This window comes from Rosa chinensis, chromosome 6, assembly GCF_002994745.2.
Source record: "Rosa chinensis cultivar Old Blush chromosome 6, RchiOBHm-V2, whole genome shotgun sequence".
NCBI classification, from domain to species: Eukaryota; Viridiplantae; Streptophyta; class Magnoliopsida; order Rosales; family Rosaceae; genus Rosa; species Rosa chinensis.
The window spans coordinates 43,230,168-43,247,119 of record NC_037093.1 but is presented as its reverse complement, the minus strand read 5'-3'; the positions used below and the strand labels follow the sequence as shown (position 1 = coordinate 43,247,119).

Genomic DNA, 16,952 nt, shown 5'->3' with positions numbered 1-16,952 from the left:
GTGATATTTTTATTGTCTTTCTCTACTAATTAATTTAAAAAAAAACATATCGAGCTCTCTCTCTCTCTCTCTCTCTCTCTCTCTCTCTCTCTCTCTCTCTCTCTCTCTCTCTCTCTCTCTCTCTCTCTCTCTCTCTCTCTCTCTCTCTCTCCCTCTCTCCCTCCCTCCCTCCCTCCCTCCCTCCCAATCTAATCCTCTCTCCTTTCTATCACAATTGATTATTTTCTAGGAATGGATTTGTGAGCTCTCTCTCAATCATGGCCGTTTCCTCCTACACGGAAACCCCAGACGTCCTCCTCTCATCCATATGCAATCTCATGCCCATCCGCCTCGAATCCACCAACTACTTCATTTGGTCTCATCTCATGACCACCATCTTCAACGCCCACGGCCTCCGTGGCTACGTCAACGGCTCCATCAAAACCCCCGACAAATTCGCCCGAGGCGAGCTGACCTCGCAGCTCACCTCCGAGTTCAAGCTCTGGCGCCGCTACGACGCCGGAGTCAAGGTCGTCATCAACGCCACGTTGTCCTTGTCGGCTCTGCCGCACATCATCGGCTCCGACACGCTCACCTCACATCTCAATCAATCATAGCCGCTTCTTCGATTCTCGATAGCTTTGATTTCTAGGGTTTATAATTTGGTTGAGGTGAGGCCATGGAGATTGGCTCGGAGGGAGAGAAGACGAGAGCTTAGGCTCAAGAAGGTGAGATCAGAACCATGTGCAAAATGAAGATTTGTTCACAATTGGAAGTTCTTGAGCAAAGCTTATGTAGGTTTCTAGATTTTTGTTTTGAGAATTTGTTTGTTTATTTAGTGGAGAATAGTGTAATGAGAATGCGAATGTGTGTGTGTGTGTGTTTTGGATTTTGATTTAGCTTAGCAATACCCTTCAGAGTCGGTGAGAGCTGAGCTGTCGGTGAAATTTGATCTTTCCGATCAGCAACTACAGATGTGGTTTTGCCATCAGAGATTGAAGGACCGTAAGCCGACACCAACGACCGGGAAGCGGCAGAGGAAGGACTCTTCGGCTGGAATGACTAGAGTGGTTTCTGCGGAAATGACGGGGAGTGAGCCGCCGCTGCAGCAGTTGATAATAGAGGTTCGAGCTGTTGCTTTTATGGAGGCGCAGCTGGGGGAGACATTCAGGGAGGATGGGCCAATACTGGGCTTGGAGTTTGATCCGTTGCCACTGGGTGCTTTTGGTTCGGTCGTCATCAACGCCACGCTGTGCTCGTCGGCGCTGCCGCACATCATCAGCTCCGACACGTCCAAGGACCTGTGAATAACGCTGGAGCGGCAGTTCACGTCGATGTCGAATTGGAGAGGATGATGGCAGCATTGGTGATGGTTTGGGAGGAGGAGAAGGAGAGGAGAGAGAGAAGAAGAAGAAGAAGCAGAAGCCATTTTTCTTTGATTTCTTGGGTAGAGGAGAAGGAACGGAGCTTGCGGTGGTTTGGCTAGAACAAAATCCCAGAAGAAGAAAGAAAAAAAACAAAAGAAGAAGAAAAGAAATGAAAAAAAAAATGAAATAACAATAAAAGGGTAAATTGGTCATTTCACTTTTTTGGGGGGCCCACATGTTTGTCACGTCAGCAAACAGACGGCGCGGTTAGATATTTTTGACCTAAGTATCACGTTGATGCCAAGTTTTTTTTTTTTTTTTTTTTTGGCGATGGAAAGATTTTTATTCAAACAAGAATAACATTACAAACAAAAGACCCAAAACGGGCCCAAATAAAAACCAACAAACAAAACCAAATAGCCCTACAATCTTCAGCCAGATCTAACAGGAGAGAGATGACGAAGTGACGTCGCTGCCACCAGCCAAGCCTAAAGGTGACACAGAAATGTCACCATATCTGCCGACGAAGACTTGGAGTCCTACCAAAACAATCCCGTGCAAGTACAGCAGCATAGAACCCATCGAAAGATCTCCATAACCCAAATCTCTAAACCATACAAAACATTCTCAGAAACAAAGTCAGTAACCAAAGTAGAAGAAAAAAAAGAGAAAGAGACAAGGAGAAGGAGACTGATCCGCAGAGGGATCAAAGAGACAGACGGCCGAAGACCGTGCAGACCCTTGTTGCACTACAGTATTCAACGGGTTTACACGCAGGGACGGGAAAAACCCGCTAAAACAGACAATCCAAACAACACCGACGACAGAGCTCCGATGGACCAAGGAGCAATCGGTGAAGTGGAGTCCGATGGGTAAGGAGGATGTGCATCTTAACCATGATGAATCAGAGATTTGAGACAAAGAGAGATGGGTATGCTGAAAATTAAAGATTAGGAATGGTTGGAAAAGGGTATCTGGGAAGGAAAGGAAAGCAAAGACAAAAGGAAAAGCATACTTGCCACCGCCGGGGCAGCAGGGAGCTACCACGAGAAGGGTAGGGATAAGCCTCGCGAAGAGGGAAAATATCTCCCCCAACTTTCAAGCCAAAGATCCAGATCGGAGTGATCTAGATCTGGCAAGAAAGGGGGGAGGGGGAAAGGGAAGCTGGGTTTGCTAGAGAGAATGAGGAGTTTCTCTCACTAGAAAACGCGTCTTAGTTACTTTGGAAATTTTTTTTTCAACATGCCAATATAAGTATTTGAATATCACAATACTTTTGAAAGTTCGGGTATCAAATTGACCTTGACAGCATAATTTAGGGATGTGGGCTGAAATTTTCTCAATTGAAATTGTATGGTAATGCCAACATTTGCAGCAGAAGAATGTGTTATGATGCTACTGCTATTCTTATATATTGATTACAGAACTAAACAAAAACAGCAGCAACTAAAAAGATAAACTCATAAAAGTCATGGTGAAGATTGAAAAGCAAGACTTTTACCACGTTTTGAAAGTATACCTGACGATCGAGGAACTCAGAACATCACATTATTTGGAAATCAACCGAAAATGCTTCGGTGCACGGTGAGTGGAAGTGCACAACAATCTGAGCCGTACGATACTTGGGCTCGGCTATCAATATATGGGTTGTCCAATTAACTTTGCTACACATGGGTCGTGTACATGTATTGAAGACTCTCCGGAAATCAACAGTCCATCGCCAGATTCAATTTCTCAAGTTGATGGACAATTAGGCATTTAAGGAAATTATTTAATATAGACTCCCTCATAAGTCATATGGTTTTAAATAACGAGTCAATTTGTCAGGTGCTATGCTTTATCCAGAAGCGGGCGGTCAGTCATGATTACCTGCTTTCTATTTCTAATGTGAGGTAAAAGACTCATTGATTGAAGATTAATCCATCAACAGAACAGAAGGGCACATGTTTATTTCTGCTACTCCACTACTCAAGAGTGGACAAATTAACATAAAAAGCTCATGAATGCTTGTTCAGTTGTTCACAACTGGAAATGCCAGAAGCTGGTGAAGTTTGATCGTGGTTTCAATCAGAGCTGGCCGGTAGGTACTGCCTAAATAATACTGAAAAGGACTGGGAACTGAAAATTGTACCTCCTTTCATCTTTGTCTCAACTTGTTTGTATACCTGCTGGGGAATGCTGATCACTGTACTTAACCAAAGAAAAAAAAATTCTGAATTTTGAACTAGATCGAGTGAGACTCAAACCCCTTTGAAGCAAGATCCAATATGCTTTGAGGGCAGCCCGGCCCCTTTTGTACCGATTGACAGTAGACCCCCGAGGGTTAGACCAACTCCGGCCTTGCGATAAATTAAGGATCCTTCGCCTACCATACAAGAGGTTGGTTAGTATTGTAAATGGTCTAGGCTAACTATGATGTACTGGTACACTAATGTATTGGAAATTAATTTCCATGTTTTGATCTAGTCTAACTATGGTGTACTGGTTCTCTACTCCTTTGGTTATTTGTACCATGTACCCTGGGAATTCACAAGCAATAACCGAGTCCTTTTGATGGATTGGATTGTGTTCTGGTTTTGCACACATCTAATACAAAAATAGATTACAAGGACCAGTAACTGAAAGACTTCCTCAACACCTATGTAAAAATAAATCCAAATTGACAGCACAAAAGAAAGTCCAATCATTTTAAAACTAGTCGCCCCTTAAATGAGTTGTTAAAGACTTCAAGTCCAGTAACTTACAGATGGAAAGTTGAAAGCAACTGAAAGAAGCTTTATTGGTAGGCAACTTACAGATGAAACCCAGTGGCCCATGAAGCTGTAGCTGAAACTCACTTATGGAATCTAATTTCCCACAACAAATACACAAAAATCAATAACAAAAACTACTATCGTGTTACACACATAGCACACTATACTGAATTACTGATACATAAACTATTTACCTACTTACACAGTTACAAGTTTGTCGACGATCTCTTAAAACAAGTTTGTCGACGATCTCTTAAATGCCGGTGAAAAATCTAAAGGTGTTCTATTAGGAAAGAAAATCATACTGCTCCATAAAACAGATGGCATCTCCCTGAGGTCAGAGGTTTTCTGAAACAAGATTCACCTCATCAGTCATTTCTGCTATAAAAATTTCAGTTGGTTTGCAGCTAAGACGTAACTTGGACCAGCAGCAATCTGAATTATGGAGCCAATTTGCTTGAGAAATTCAATAATTTTGGGAGTTGGGCTATCTGTGGTGTCTCCATGACCGAGTTGTCCATGTGTATTGGCCCCACATGTATAAACATGGCCTTGTCTTGTAAGGAAAGCTGTAAAATTAAGCCCTGCAACAACCTGAAACAAGTTGTAGGAAGAGGGTTTTACAATGTCATCGAAGAGGGAAGAACAAAGAGGAATTTGCACAAAAGAAGTTATAAGAAAACTCATAAGGATACAACACTATGCATTGAAATCAATGGAAACGAAGAGTCTAATATTGCATCATTAATAGAAAAGTAACATAGACTCAAGTTTCAGAAATTGTTGATGTGAGCCTGCGGCTAGTAAATTTTCAGGATGAAAAGCGGGAATATATCGGAAGAATGATCAGAACTAGACCTTTAGGAACTCTACATTCATAATACTATACCAAGCTGACAACATGCTCAAATTACACAATCATTTCAATGATTTAGAGTTTCCTGTTATTGACATGAGAGGTCAAGACTCCCACCATAACTTCCACCAGTAAAAAGTCTATCATTTGCCGAGAAAATTGGATGATGTCCATCACTTATGCACTTGTTCACCTATATTCAAAATCTAATTCAAGTACCTATAACAATTTTGATAAAACTTACCTGCTTGCAAGGAATTCCCTTCATTGCCTCTACGAGCCTAGGCCTAAATATTGGCCGGTTTGTATCTTTATGCCCACAACAAAATGACGAATTGTCCCCACATGTGAAAACCTGTATCATTAAGAGGCATGGCATATATGCTTATACCAAACTTGAACTCATAATATAATATGTCAATGTCAAAAGCAGGATGATCATGCACAACTGTCTAAAATATTAAGCAATGCAGCTTCCATGCGAATAACAAGACATAGGTACATCATTACTGCATCAAGGAAACTATTAGAAGGCTTAGAGCTACTTAACATGGGGAAAATAAAGTAACTTTGGTATATAAGAGGTACACAAGATACGGTGAATAAATGGCATATAGTTCCAGAAAGTAGTCATGTTAAGATAGATTACTAGATATAGATAGCAGAATCCCAACCAAACTCTAAACCTGGTTTCATGATGAGATCTTCCAGGCTAACACACATTTTGCCTCAACAGTTCTACACCTATCTCCACAATAATCTATCATTGCAAGAAGACCCCCAAGTCATGGGTGTCATAATGTTCATAGACATCTATGAAAGCAGAAAACAGAAGAAAAACAATTGGAATATTCAGATTCTAAATGGAACTGTATAGCTTCAAATACGAAAGCAGGAACATTATTGTTTATGAATTCATGTTTCAGGTGGAACGACTCCATGTAAAGAATCAGTCTATATTACTGCCTTCTCTGTGATGTTAATTGACAGTGTCTAAACCCATATTTCATTTATTTTACCTAGTTTTAGCCATCCTTTGCCAAAAAAAAAAATCCATACTATCACCTGACATCAAAATCATTCATCAATCATCATTCACTGCCAAGGACAAACAGGACATCACAAAAGTTGCTTCAGTTCAAAATAAGGTAGAGCAGTGATGAGGTATGAGCAGATACTCACCTCTCCAGATTGCATAACAAAAGCAGCATGGTTGTGGGAGGCTGACATTTGGACCACATGTGCTGGAGATGGAAAACTAATCTGGGTAAATGTCACACATAGTTTAGTCTCAGGACCTTGGCCAAGAACACCACATAAGCTGGAACCACATGAGTAGACTGATGAATTGCTTATTAGCAGTGTGATACCTTCCAGTGGTAATATGCATCTGCTGATATAAACAATTTAAGTTAACAAATCTTTTTTGCCACACAACGGAGGAAGGTTTCGTACTGAATCTTTCAAGTGCATAACAGCTATTATAAAGGTAAGAATTTGGAGAACTAAGTAGAAAAAGAGACTATAACAACTCCGTTTAAGTCAATATGGTAATCAAACGACAATGTAATCAGTAACTCAACAATTTATAATATGCATCACACAATATTGCTCATTCCCTCAACACCTCCTACAACAAGCAAATCAAAATTTAAAAACAAAAAAATAGTACATTGCCTGCTGAAGTCTCCACCATGTCAGACGATTGCTCCACGGATTGCAAGAACCTCAAAATCCTCTTCCACTTGCCACCGCACCGCTCAAACAGCACTGTCTGAGCATTGTCTTCCATTTTAGCATATACAGAATGGGAAATACACAGCTGAAACGCCGCATAATCTACCAATGACCGAAACTTGTGAGGAATGAGGATACAACCCCTGACTCCCTCCGAATGTCCTAGAAGTCGACTCTAAATGCAAAAGATCAACGGCACTGAGCCTCCCGGAGCACAAGATTTCTAAAACCAAATGTGTCGGCAAGTCCTCAATTGAAATAGGCCTGCCATTATACAGATGTTAAATTCAAAGCAGTAGGGAGTAGGGAGTGTCAAATTTTGAGGCGGAATCGGAGGCAATTAAGGCAACGGATAAAGAAGATATTAGAAGGGAGAAAAGTGCAGCAAATGGAATACAAGAAGAAGGGAGGCCTAGATGAAAAATTATTGACAGCTTTTTGGTACACTGATTAGTATCACAAGATTATCAATGACAACCTTTTACCTGCAAACAATTAATCAAGTAAAAAACAATCAAACAAGAGCAGTAATTCATTCAAATTCAAAACGCCTTGATTATAATCGTTATTGAATGAAATAAATTAGTAATGGAAACTTTACCAAGAAGGAAAGGTGGGATCTTTGATTTTTTGGTTTTTGTTTTGGAAACTGAAAGATTGAAAATTGGAGCTGGGAGCTTGTTGCAAATAAAGATGGGGGGTAATGGGGTGTCGACTTTTTCGAGTTGAAGAGAGAAAAAGGGGAAATAAAGTTGGTGGGCTATGAGGCTATGAGCTCTGTTTATGGGGTGTGACTCTTAAAGGAAACCCACATCATTAAATTAAAGAATTGGGTAAAGTTTGAATTATTCAGGGCAGAAAGAAGGAGAGAATGAGTGTGATGGAATATGAAATGGGAATTGAGAATGGAAGCAAAGCAGGAGGAGGAGGAGGAGGAGGAGGAAGAAAGTGGTGTGTGATTGGATGGATGATGGGTTTGTTTGTTGTTCTTGTTTCTCAGCTGTCGCGGATTTGCTGACACTTCCAAATTCAAACTTCCAGGTCACCCCAGTTGAGAGTTGAGTTCTGCCTCACATGGAACAGATGACTGCAGCGCCGGACTACTCTCGGATTGCTTGTAACACAATGCACGCGCCATCGTGGGATTGTGAACTTCCTTTTCCATTTCCTACTCGGAGAAAGAATTTAGAACAAAAAAGCACGAGTTACCAAAGGAGGCAATGGGAGTTAGCGGTCAGCTCTGGTGATAAAGCTAAAATGTTAACACGATATGATTCACACACAAAAGAGGTAGTCATGTTGCGTGGTGACTTGTCTTTCATAAATGGCATGACTCTGAGTAAAAACAATTATTTCGTGAGCTTAATTGCCAAATTGCTACCCTAGGTTTCACCTTAATGTCAATTTGCTACCCTATGTTTTATTTCAGCCAATTTGCTATCCTAGGTTTTCAAATTAGTCATTTTGCTACCCTAGGTTTTATTTTAGCCAATTTGCTACCCTTCCATCAAATTTGCTATTCTAAGTATTCAAGATTAACCAATTTACTTTCCTAAATTTTCAAAATTAGTAATTTACTATCTTAGATTTTCAAAATTAATCCATGTTTGGATGAATAAATGAACAAATTAATATAACGAAAAGGTAGCAAATTGGCTAATTTTAAAAATAGGGTTTAATACCATTTTACCCCTCACCCCTTATTTACTTAGTGAGAGAGAGAGAGAGACAGAGAAACCATAGGAGACTTCGCGGGAGCCCGTCGCCGGAATCTGATCACCGGTCGCCTGATTCCTGCCAACTTTCGCCGGATTCCGGTCACCTGCGGCCGCCCATTGGACCTTTCAGAAAACCTTGCCGGAAATGTTTATTACCCCAATAGACATCTATTGCCCATCAATAAAGGTCTATTGCTCCCCAATAGACGTCTATCAGCCATGTATTGCCTCCCAATAGACGTCTATTGCCACCCCAATAGAACTTTTGGTCTATTGCCCCCCAATAGACGACTATCAGCCATGTATTGCCCCCAATAGACGTCTATTGCCCCCCCCAATAGGATTTTCAGTCGCCAGAATAGGAATTAATCATTCTAAATTTAGACAAATAAAACTTTGATTAAAGAAAAAAATGAGAATATTACATCAATTCAAAACGTTTATTGCCCCCCAATAGAACTTTTAGTTGCTGGGATGGGAACTAATTTTTCTAAATTTAGAAATATAAATCTTTGATTAAAAAAAGAAGAAGAGGAGATTACATCAATTAAAAACGTCTATTTTCCTCCAATAGACGTCTATTGCCCCAATAGAGAGGCAATAAACCTCTAGGCACCGATGGAAGAGAAAAATATGAGAAAAATATATGTAAAGAGACTAAAGCATAAACATTGAGCTACATAACAAATCATTAGTTCACTACTCATTTCAATCATGCTCTCTTTTCTTCTTGCATCGGCCAATGGAGTATGGGCATGTTGTATACCATGATCTAACAAGCTACCTAGGTATAGCTGCACCAGAAAATATTAAAATTTCAACAAACTTTGGAAACAAGTTCTTATTCTCCTGACATACGAACACAATTAACCTCCTCTCCCAATTTAGATGCCCCATCTATCTGGTGGACCTACGCATTAATGGAATTGCCACCTAAAGCTGGCGGAATTGCTTGCATCTGGACACCCATATGAATTTGTTTGCATCATAACAACTAAGCAAAACCAAACTTTAATACGCAGAAATATGATTCACATTAACCCTTATAACAGAGCATCGCTGCATGCAATTTGACTCAAATTGCTCAAATCTAACAAGCAAGGAACAGTTAACAATAACAGATCACCAAAAAATACAATCATAAAGTGGATTTCACCTAAGAAAAGTAGCAAACTAGATCAAGCTACCCGTTTCGATGGCGGACCCTAACCAAGGAACCTACCGACGCATCAATGTCATTGTTACCGGACTCACTGGAGCTTAAAGTCGGCGCCAGAGCTAGAGATATCCAAAGTAGAAGGCGCGGAGGTCAGCATCTTAGACGTTGAATGCAGGGTGGAGATCGGAGGATTAAGACGAAGAGGTCAAGGTCATTGACGTTAGGGTTCGGACCTTGTCGGCGTTGTCCTCGTCGTCGTCGCTCAAAGAGGAGACGCACTAAGCAGACCGGAGAGGGATGAGTGGGAGAGAGAGAGAGAGAGAGAGTTTAGATTGGAGAGGGATGAGAGAGAGAGAGAGAGAGAGAGAGAGAGAGAGAGAGAGAGAGAGAGAGAGAGAGAGTTCAGATCGTGGAGAGAGGAGAGAGACATAGATGCATATGTAATTAATTAATTAAGTGAATGGCATAACTATCATTTTTCTTTAAACAGGGTAAGTGGGAATAAAAATTTGTTGCTGGGGTAAGTGGGATAATTTTGGCCAATTTTGGTGCTTTTGGTCAATGACCCTTAAAAATATAAGATAGCAAATTGGCAGAAATAATCTTTAGGTTAGCAAATTGACTAATTGTGAAAACCTAGGGTAGCAAATTGGCTGAAATAAAACCTAAGGTAGCAAATTGACAGCAAGGTGAAAGCTAGTGTAGCAAATTGGCTATTATGCGTTATTTCGTGCTAGTAGCCAAACAAACTGAGAAGAATGCTAAGACATTGGTTTCGAGGTCCCAAGACATAAGATGTAGAAATTTTTGCAACACTGAAAGGTGCCCCAAATAAGATTTGTAAAAACCAAACTTAGATTGCTGAAACTAATACTAAAAAAGGAAAAGCGGTCAAGTTTAATGCCTAAGGACGGTTTATAGATGTATTAGAGGGTCCATGGTCTGTAAGCCATGTCGAAGAATATTATGGACACATTTGAATTAGGTCTGTAGTCAATAATTTTGTGGGCGTAGTTCTTAATTTCCTTTAAAATATATATATATATATATATATATATATATGTATAATTTTTTTAAACAATACGATTACATAATTTATCTTTTTTCTTTCTTTATTATAAATTCGGCGCGAAGAAATGATAAATTCACAACATTTGCTAGGGCAGCCTGCAGAGAAAAGACTCAAAAGAGTCTACTTTGAGACCATGTCACAGACTTCTAGAAGATCATTAAGATCGTTCTAAAATGCAATTCCATTTTAAAGCTTGGAACAAGGCAGGCTGTAGTGTTCATTCATATTCCATACCCAATTTGGCAATATTGGGAGGGATGTGTTCCAACAAGAAGACGCAATAGAATTGAAAATTGCAGAGACAACCACTCCCATATGGCTGGAATATGACCAGAAGATCCAGGACGGCAGGACCAATTAAACAAGAAGAGCGCGTGCTTCACTACTCATTCCCACGCCTCATACATCTCATTCTGCCAGCTAAGTCAAAAGGGAAAGAAATATGCAATTAAAAGATAAGACAAAAACAAGAACAGAAAAAAAAAAAAAAAAAAAAAAGGAACATTCAGCTATTAGCTTGACATGCAAGTTATCCTTCTTTCAACTTTTGACGGATTGATGGGGTAGTACTGGCCTTGGGGGGGGTGGTGGTGGGGTTTATGGTGGCAGCCATGGCAGGGGTACGGCCGTACGGTGGTGATGACAATGAGATGACAACCACGCAATATATCTAATCTTGTGGCACTTTTAAGAGGGAGTTATGGGCTCCAAGTCGCATAGACCCAAGTTTCCCGAACAAGATGCCAAATCTCAACATGATTTGAAACTACCTGATTCTGATGCACATAAAAGCTTTTCACATTTCCACTCGATATTAAGCACTAAGAATTGAATTGCATTTCTACATGTGTTTTTAGAAACACCCTTAATTTCATGTAAGTTGAAATAAAAGGGTAGTTTTAATCTTGTTAGAATAGACCTTTACAAGGAGAATTATGCTAATAAGCTAGTAACATCAACATAGGTATAAACCTCTCATACCAGTTTCACTTAGAGTCGCTACAAAAGATCTACAAATTTACTTGCTCAGTCTGTGCAGATGCAGTATTAGGAGAGTCAAAATTTGGTGCCAATCTGAATTTTAGAATCCTATGAGTGCGGCCAACTGGTTTTACTTGCTTGCTTGAAGATTGCTTTTGATCAACAATGCATTTGCCAGCAAAAAGGTTTGCTTCTGATGGTCCTGTTTCTTCGTGAACAACAGGGACAACTGCAAATAGAAATTGCGTTAGTATACACTGTGCTGATCAGAGCTCAACTGTACTAATGCAGGCAGATACGAGAAACATTGTAAGAAACAACAACATCTGACAAGAAATTTTAAGGCTTTTTTTTTTCCTCTGATATTTTGACTGAATGAGAACTATGGCAATCTATGTAAATAGGAGAAAACAGTTTATGACACGTTTTTTGCTAACCGCTTCACGCAACAGTAAGAATATCTATTAACAGCCCAGGAAAGTGGTAGCTAATTTTTCTGAATCAAAAATCAAGATCATCTCTCCATATTATAGTCCATAAGATCATTGTCAAAGAATGTAGAAGAACCATGAAAGTCAACACCAGATAACTAAAAACCATCATAAGACACTTCAATGAAAATCAGAAGGGAATCTGAATAAAACCGGATGGAAATTCTGACAATACTCCTGTGACAAAATTCAAGTTTCCTTAGACAATCCAGATCCTGAAGTATATAGAAACCTATTTCTTTCAGGTATGTGCTGAATGGGATGAAATGTGATTTACCTTCCTCTTTGAATAAAAGACATGTCCCAATTGTCTCATCCCACTGACCGATCTGTGAGAAAACAACAATTTGTCAAAGGAGCTTGTTAGCCCAGTACTTTTTACACGAATCAAACCCAGAATATCAAAGTGTGGCATTAACCTACAAAACCACTGTCCAACTGCCATGAACATTTCAAATGAAAGAATGTATCATCAATATCTGATCATGGTATGGTATATAAAGCAATAGACATCACATCTTCTATCATGCTATCAAATATTCAGTGTTTCTAATATTTGCAAATGCATAGATAATACATTACTGACCTGATGCCATCCAATATTCCAATGTAACTCACCATTCTAGCAATCATTCCAAAAATAATCCCATATGTTGCTATCATTTCATAAGTCCTTCTCGACACCTAAAAGACATACTAAGATATATGACGACCCTTCTAATTGGAATCATAGTTTGTCAACTCTTTTTCCACAGAACACCAGTATTGGATTATTTGTTTTTGAACTTACCATTAATTCTCATCCTTTTTCCCTCTTACTTTTTACTCTCCCTCTAACCAAAAGAAAAAAAAGACCAACACTACAGCCTTTACCAATCAAATTTAATCCAGATTTTTGCAAGGTTTAAACTCACCAACTTAAATTTGCCATCTAGAATCAATACTGGTTGCATTGTATCCAAACCCTGACATCAACACACTTGAACATTAAAATGGGCATTGCAATGAGTTCCAATGCTGCAATTAACATAAACATAACGAGGTAGTGAAAAGGAAGAAGATCATACTGAAAGTACATATGGTGCGTTTGGTGGAATCTGAAGCTGGGAGTAAACAGAATCAAGATCAAGCAATACATATTCTTCTTCTTCTTCTTCCTCCTGATGTTCACTGCGCACTGTATCTCCCTCCATAGCTTACGTATACTATTCTGGACATGTTCAAACATATAAAACAAGCATTAACCAATTTCAATTGCTCAACTAATTTAGGGAATGAAAATTACAAAAATTGATGAATTTAAGCATGAACAGCATAAACCCTCACCCTGTATCAGTTTGTGAAGATGTGAATTGAACCGGGTTGTGGCGAACAGGGTTTTTGGGTCAATCCGAAATGGCAATTTAACGGTGCCGACGTCACCGTGAAGGGCTCTGACGTGGTTAGGCCGGAGGAGAAGGTCGACTGGGTAAGTAGTATCTGGGGATGATTATACGGACTGCTAAGCCCGTTCGATGCGAGGCAAATATTTCAACATATAATGGGCCCTAAGATTAGGAGTAAAGAAAGTTCAAACCCAAATCACAAAGCCCATCCATAGCTCATTCTTATTATTATCCATTTGTATTTTAAGATGCCCAAAGTCTCAAACTCATAAACCTTAATGCCATAAAGACTAAAGAGTAAGATGCTAACCTAGATGCAGTAAATGAGTAATGTCAAGTATTGCATAATCCATATAATCTGCGTTACCAAGTCAACCAGAAAACTGTTTCTTCGGAATCACAATATTACATTGAACACTATTAGATGTGCTTGCTTGAGAACTTATAAGCAATGATATCAACTGGCGCTAAAAGGATGAATTATAAATATAAGAACATCATGAAGATCTTCTTACAGCTATTTGACCCATATTAGTGTGACGGTGGAAACAATTGGCTATTACTACTTTGAAACCTGAATAATTTAAGTCACATTGAAATGCGATGTCCTAATTACCGTGAGTGGCCCAATTCTAGATCATCTTCTGGAATCGTATAACTGTCAAAAGTATACTGATTACCATGTTGAATGCAAATGATGACATACTGACATTCCAATAATCCCTAATTTCCTTATCCAACTAAATAGTAACAAAATGTACGTAGATGTAGTACTTTACTATATTATGGAGTGTGTATGAGCATAATATAGTAAAGTTACACTATTAAATTTACTCCAATATCTCAAAACACTAAATATAGTTGGAGCATAATTAACCTGCTATCATCAATTTATTTGGTCTCCTTGACATAGTGTTTTACTAATGTCCCCTAAGAATAAATTGATGATATTAGGGGAATGAAGGAATGTTAGTAATTAAGAAACTAAAAGGTTGATAACTTGATATACACAATTTTATCACAGATTATTGATTGTGTAACAAACTTTTAAGTTGTGGTCTAACTAATGTTGTGAGTTTTCCAGTAACATGTCACATGTATGAACAAATTACACCATCTAACAATATACAAAAATAATAATAAAAATAAAAACTCCTTTTAAGTCTATCTGGAGGAAGCATACCCCTAAAGTCTAAACCACTAGGAATTAGAACTTTGGTAAACCAGACAATTCTCTCAACATGTAGTATACAAGGATATAATATATCAGCTATTATTGAAATTTAGCATTCGAATAAACATAACTACAGAAAAGTAGGTATAAAAAACTGACGGACATGACAATGAAAAGGGATAGCAGTGCACATTTGCATACACACACTCAATTTCAAACCCTTTTGGTCATGAAAACAATTTGTAGAAAACATAGGAAAATACCTCAGAGCCACAGGATATTTCTGACCCAACTTCTCAAGCTCTACCATTACATAATCTGTGATACCAGGAGTGCCTGTATATTTAAAAGACAGATAAACAATTAGAGAAAAATAAACAAGAGAAATGGAACATTACCATGCATTAACTATCAAAACTTTTGGTGACTATCATAAGTTAACCAATTTCTCTGAATCATTCTTGTTATATATAAAACTGAACATTCAAACCCAATTCCTAAGAAACACTAAACATTAATACAACTGAATAACTCTAAGACTCACACCTGAGCAGTGACCTATTATAGACTGGAACATAAAAGAAACATCATCAGCAAAGCCACACATACTGAAAGATAGAGAAAGAGCAAGAGAGATTACAATTTTAGTGCAATACATTTTGGAATACTAATTCAAAATATATCTATCAACATGAAAATCACCCACACCGTCTTGTGAAACAAGCACATGTTTATGTCTAAGTTTCTCAGTTATAATTGCTAGTTATGATTGTACAACTCACATTCGATAATTTCTTTAGTTACCAATATAGACTGCACAACTAAATAAAGATCATTTGAAACGTTACTTGCCCTCTGCAAAGTTTTCTTCTCTATCGCACTATAACTTTCAACCATTCAATAACACAGAAGATTGTACAACAGACAGCAATTTGCAGTACAAAGACAGTAAGCAATTTATTTCATGATTTAAAGGGGTTTAACAAATTAAAACGGTATATACCTGAAGGCAAAGTTCCTCAATTGGCATTCTCCTGATCTGACACGAAAAATTAAGCAGATCATCCTTTTGAACCTATGTAACAAATAAAATTTGAAACAGGAGGAAATAAGTGTCCAAGTGGCATGGTGAAGAAAATAAAAATTTAACACATGAAAAAGACTACAACACAGTCACTTCTCATCACTCAGCAGTGACTGAGAAGGTACTTCACTAGTTAAGGTCATACATGTTTACTTCACTAGATATCAAAGAAAAGCTAAACTAAGCAACTCATTGGGCTTTGGAGATTACCGGCAGTTGGAAAGGTGCTCGAAAGCCACCAAAACATTACTTCTTGTACGCTAGAACTTAACTACATTCCAGCAAATATTTCAATGATAGACGTATACAAATACCTTGTATTGTTTCTGTAATCAAGAAAGGCCATATTGTCATCAATTTTCAGAGTATTACGCCGAGGTTTTGAAATCTCTGCAACATAAATTAGCGTCAGAATGAAATATACTTATCAGCCAACAATTATGAACTTTCATAAACTCTCAAGAATTACGCTTCAAAAGCTGTCATAATTCCAACAATCAAGCCTAGTAGCAATTGAATAAAAAGAGATTACCTAAAGAATCTCATAGGTGGCAATGTAAACCAACTTGTCTGGCTTTTGCTAAACAACAAGTAACGAGGAAGTAAGTAGGGTAATAGAAAGAACAGAAAGCTCATAAAGTAATGAAAATAGGATTACCCCTGTGGCATTGTGAGTTAAAAATCTCTGTTCACAGCACCAAATAAATGCATCCTCTGGAGAGCCTCAATTATCTAATGAATTGCACTAACCTGTGCTTTCGAATCCTATACATCCAATGCATGCAAACTACAGAAATGGAGAAAGGTATCACTTTGCTTCACGTGCATATTAGGACTACAGAAAATTACCTCTTTTGCCAAAGAAAATATAATTGTCAAAAAAAGTTGTAACGGAAACCTCAAACTTACTTTATGTTTGAAGTATCGAATGTGAAGAAGTTATTCACCACTGACTGCCTGCACAAGTCATTAACTGATCATGTATGGAAATCATTGATAGTATTAGTACCTACTAAAGATGCAAGAAGAGACTAGAAAGGGAATACATTTAGCAATCTTGTCATACTGACAGGAGAAGATTGATCACAAAGAAGTTTTTACTGCACGGATTTCTTATTACTTATTCCTTGATGTTGCTCATATATTATTATATAAATGTTGGTCATATATACACAATAAAGAATGAAAGAAGCTAT

General features: G+C 38.4%; 2 protein-coding genes across 7 annotated transcripts; both read right to left on the bottom strand.

The window, feature by feature from the left end:
- Positions 1-4,022: 4,022 nt before the first annotated feature.
- Positions 4,023-7,773, bottom strand: LOC112171383 (serine/threonine-protein kinase Nek8-like). 2 transcript variants are annotated; one of them, XM_040507721.1, is made up of 6 exons: positions 7,294-7,773; positions 6,633-7,177; positions 6,326-6,345; positions 6,138-6,218; positions 5,200-5,310; positions 4,023-4,693 (listed from the first exon to the last, which is right to left on the bottom strand). In XM_040507721.1, the coding sequence occupies exons 2-6, from the start codon at positions 6,745-6,747 to the stop codon at positions 4,481-4,483; spliced, it is 540 nt and encodes a 179-aa protein (XP_040363655.1). In that variant the 5' UTR covers positions 6,748-7,177; positions 7,294-7,773; the 3' UTR covers positions 4,023-4,480. The 2 variants fall into 2 exon arrangements, with proteins under 2 accessions (XP_040363655.1, XP_040363656.1); XM_040507722.1 differs by having other exon boundaries at positions 6,633-6,956.
- Positions 7,774-11,455: 3,682 nt separating this feature from the next.
- Positions 11,456-15,747, bottom strand: LOC112170152. Of its 5 annotated transcripts, none has more exons than XM_024307325.2 (7): positions 15,676-15,747; positions 14,936-15,008; positions 13,440-13,660; positions 13,181-13,323; positions 13,028-13,078; positions 12,391-12,442; positions 11,456-11,851 (listed from the first exon to the last, which is right to left on the bottom strand). In XM_024307325.2, the coding sequence occupies exons 4-7, from the start codon at positions 13,304-13,306 to the stop codon at positions 11,652-11,654; spliced, it is 429 nt and encodes a 142-aa protein (XP_024163093.1). In that variant the 5' UTR covers positions 13,307-13,323; positions 13,440-13,660; positions 14,936-15,008; positions 15,676-15,747; the 3' UTR covers positions 11,456-11,651. The 5 variants fall into 5 exon arrangements, with proteins under 5 accessions (XP_024163093.1, XP_040365044.1, XP_024163094.1 ...); XM_040509110.1 differs by lacking the exon at positions 15,676-15,747 and adding an exon at positions 12,700-12,797 and having other exon boundaries at positions 14,936-15,151; XM_024307326.2 differs by lacking the exon at positions 15,676-15,747 and having other exon boundaries at positions 14,936-15,145.
- Between the last annotated feature and the right edge of the window lie 1,205 nt (positions 15,748-16,952).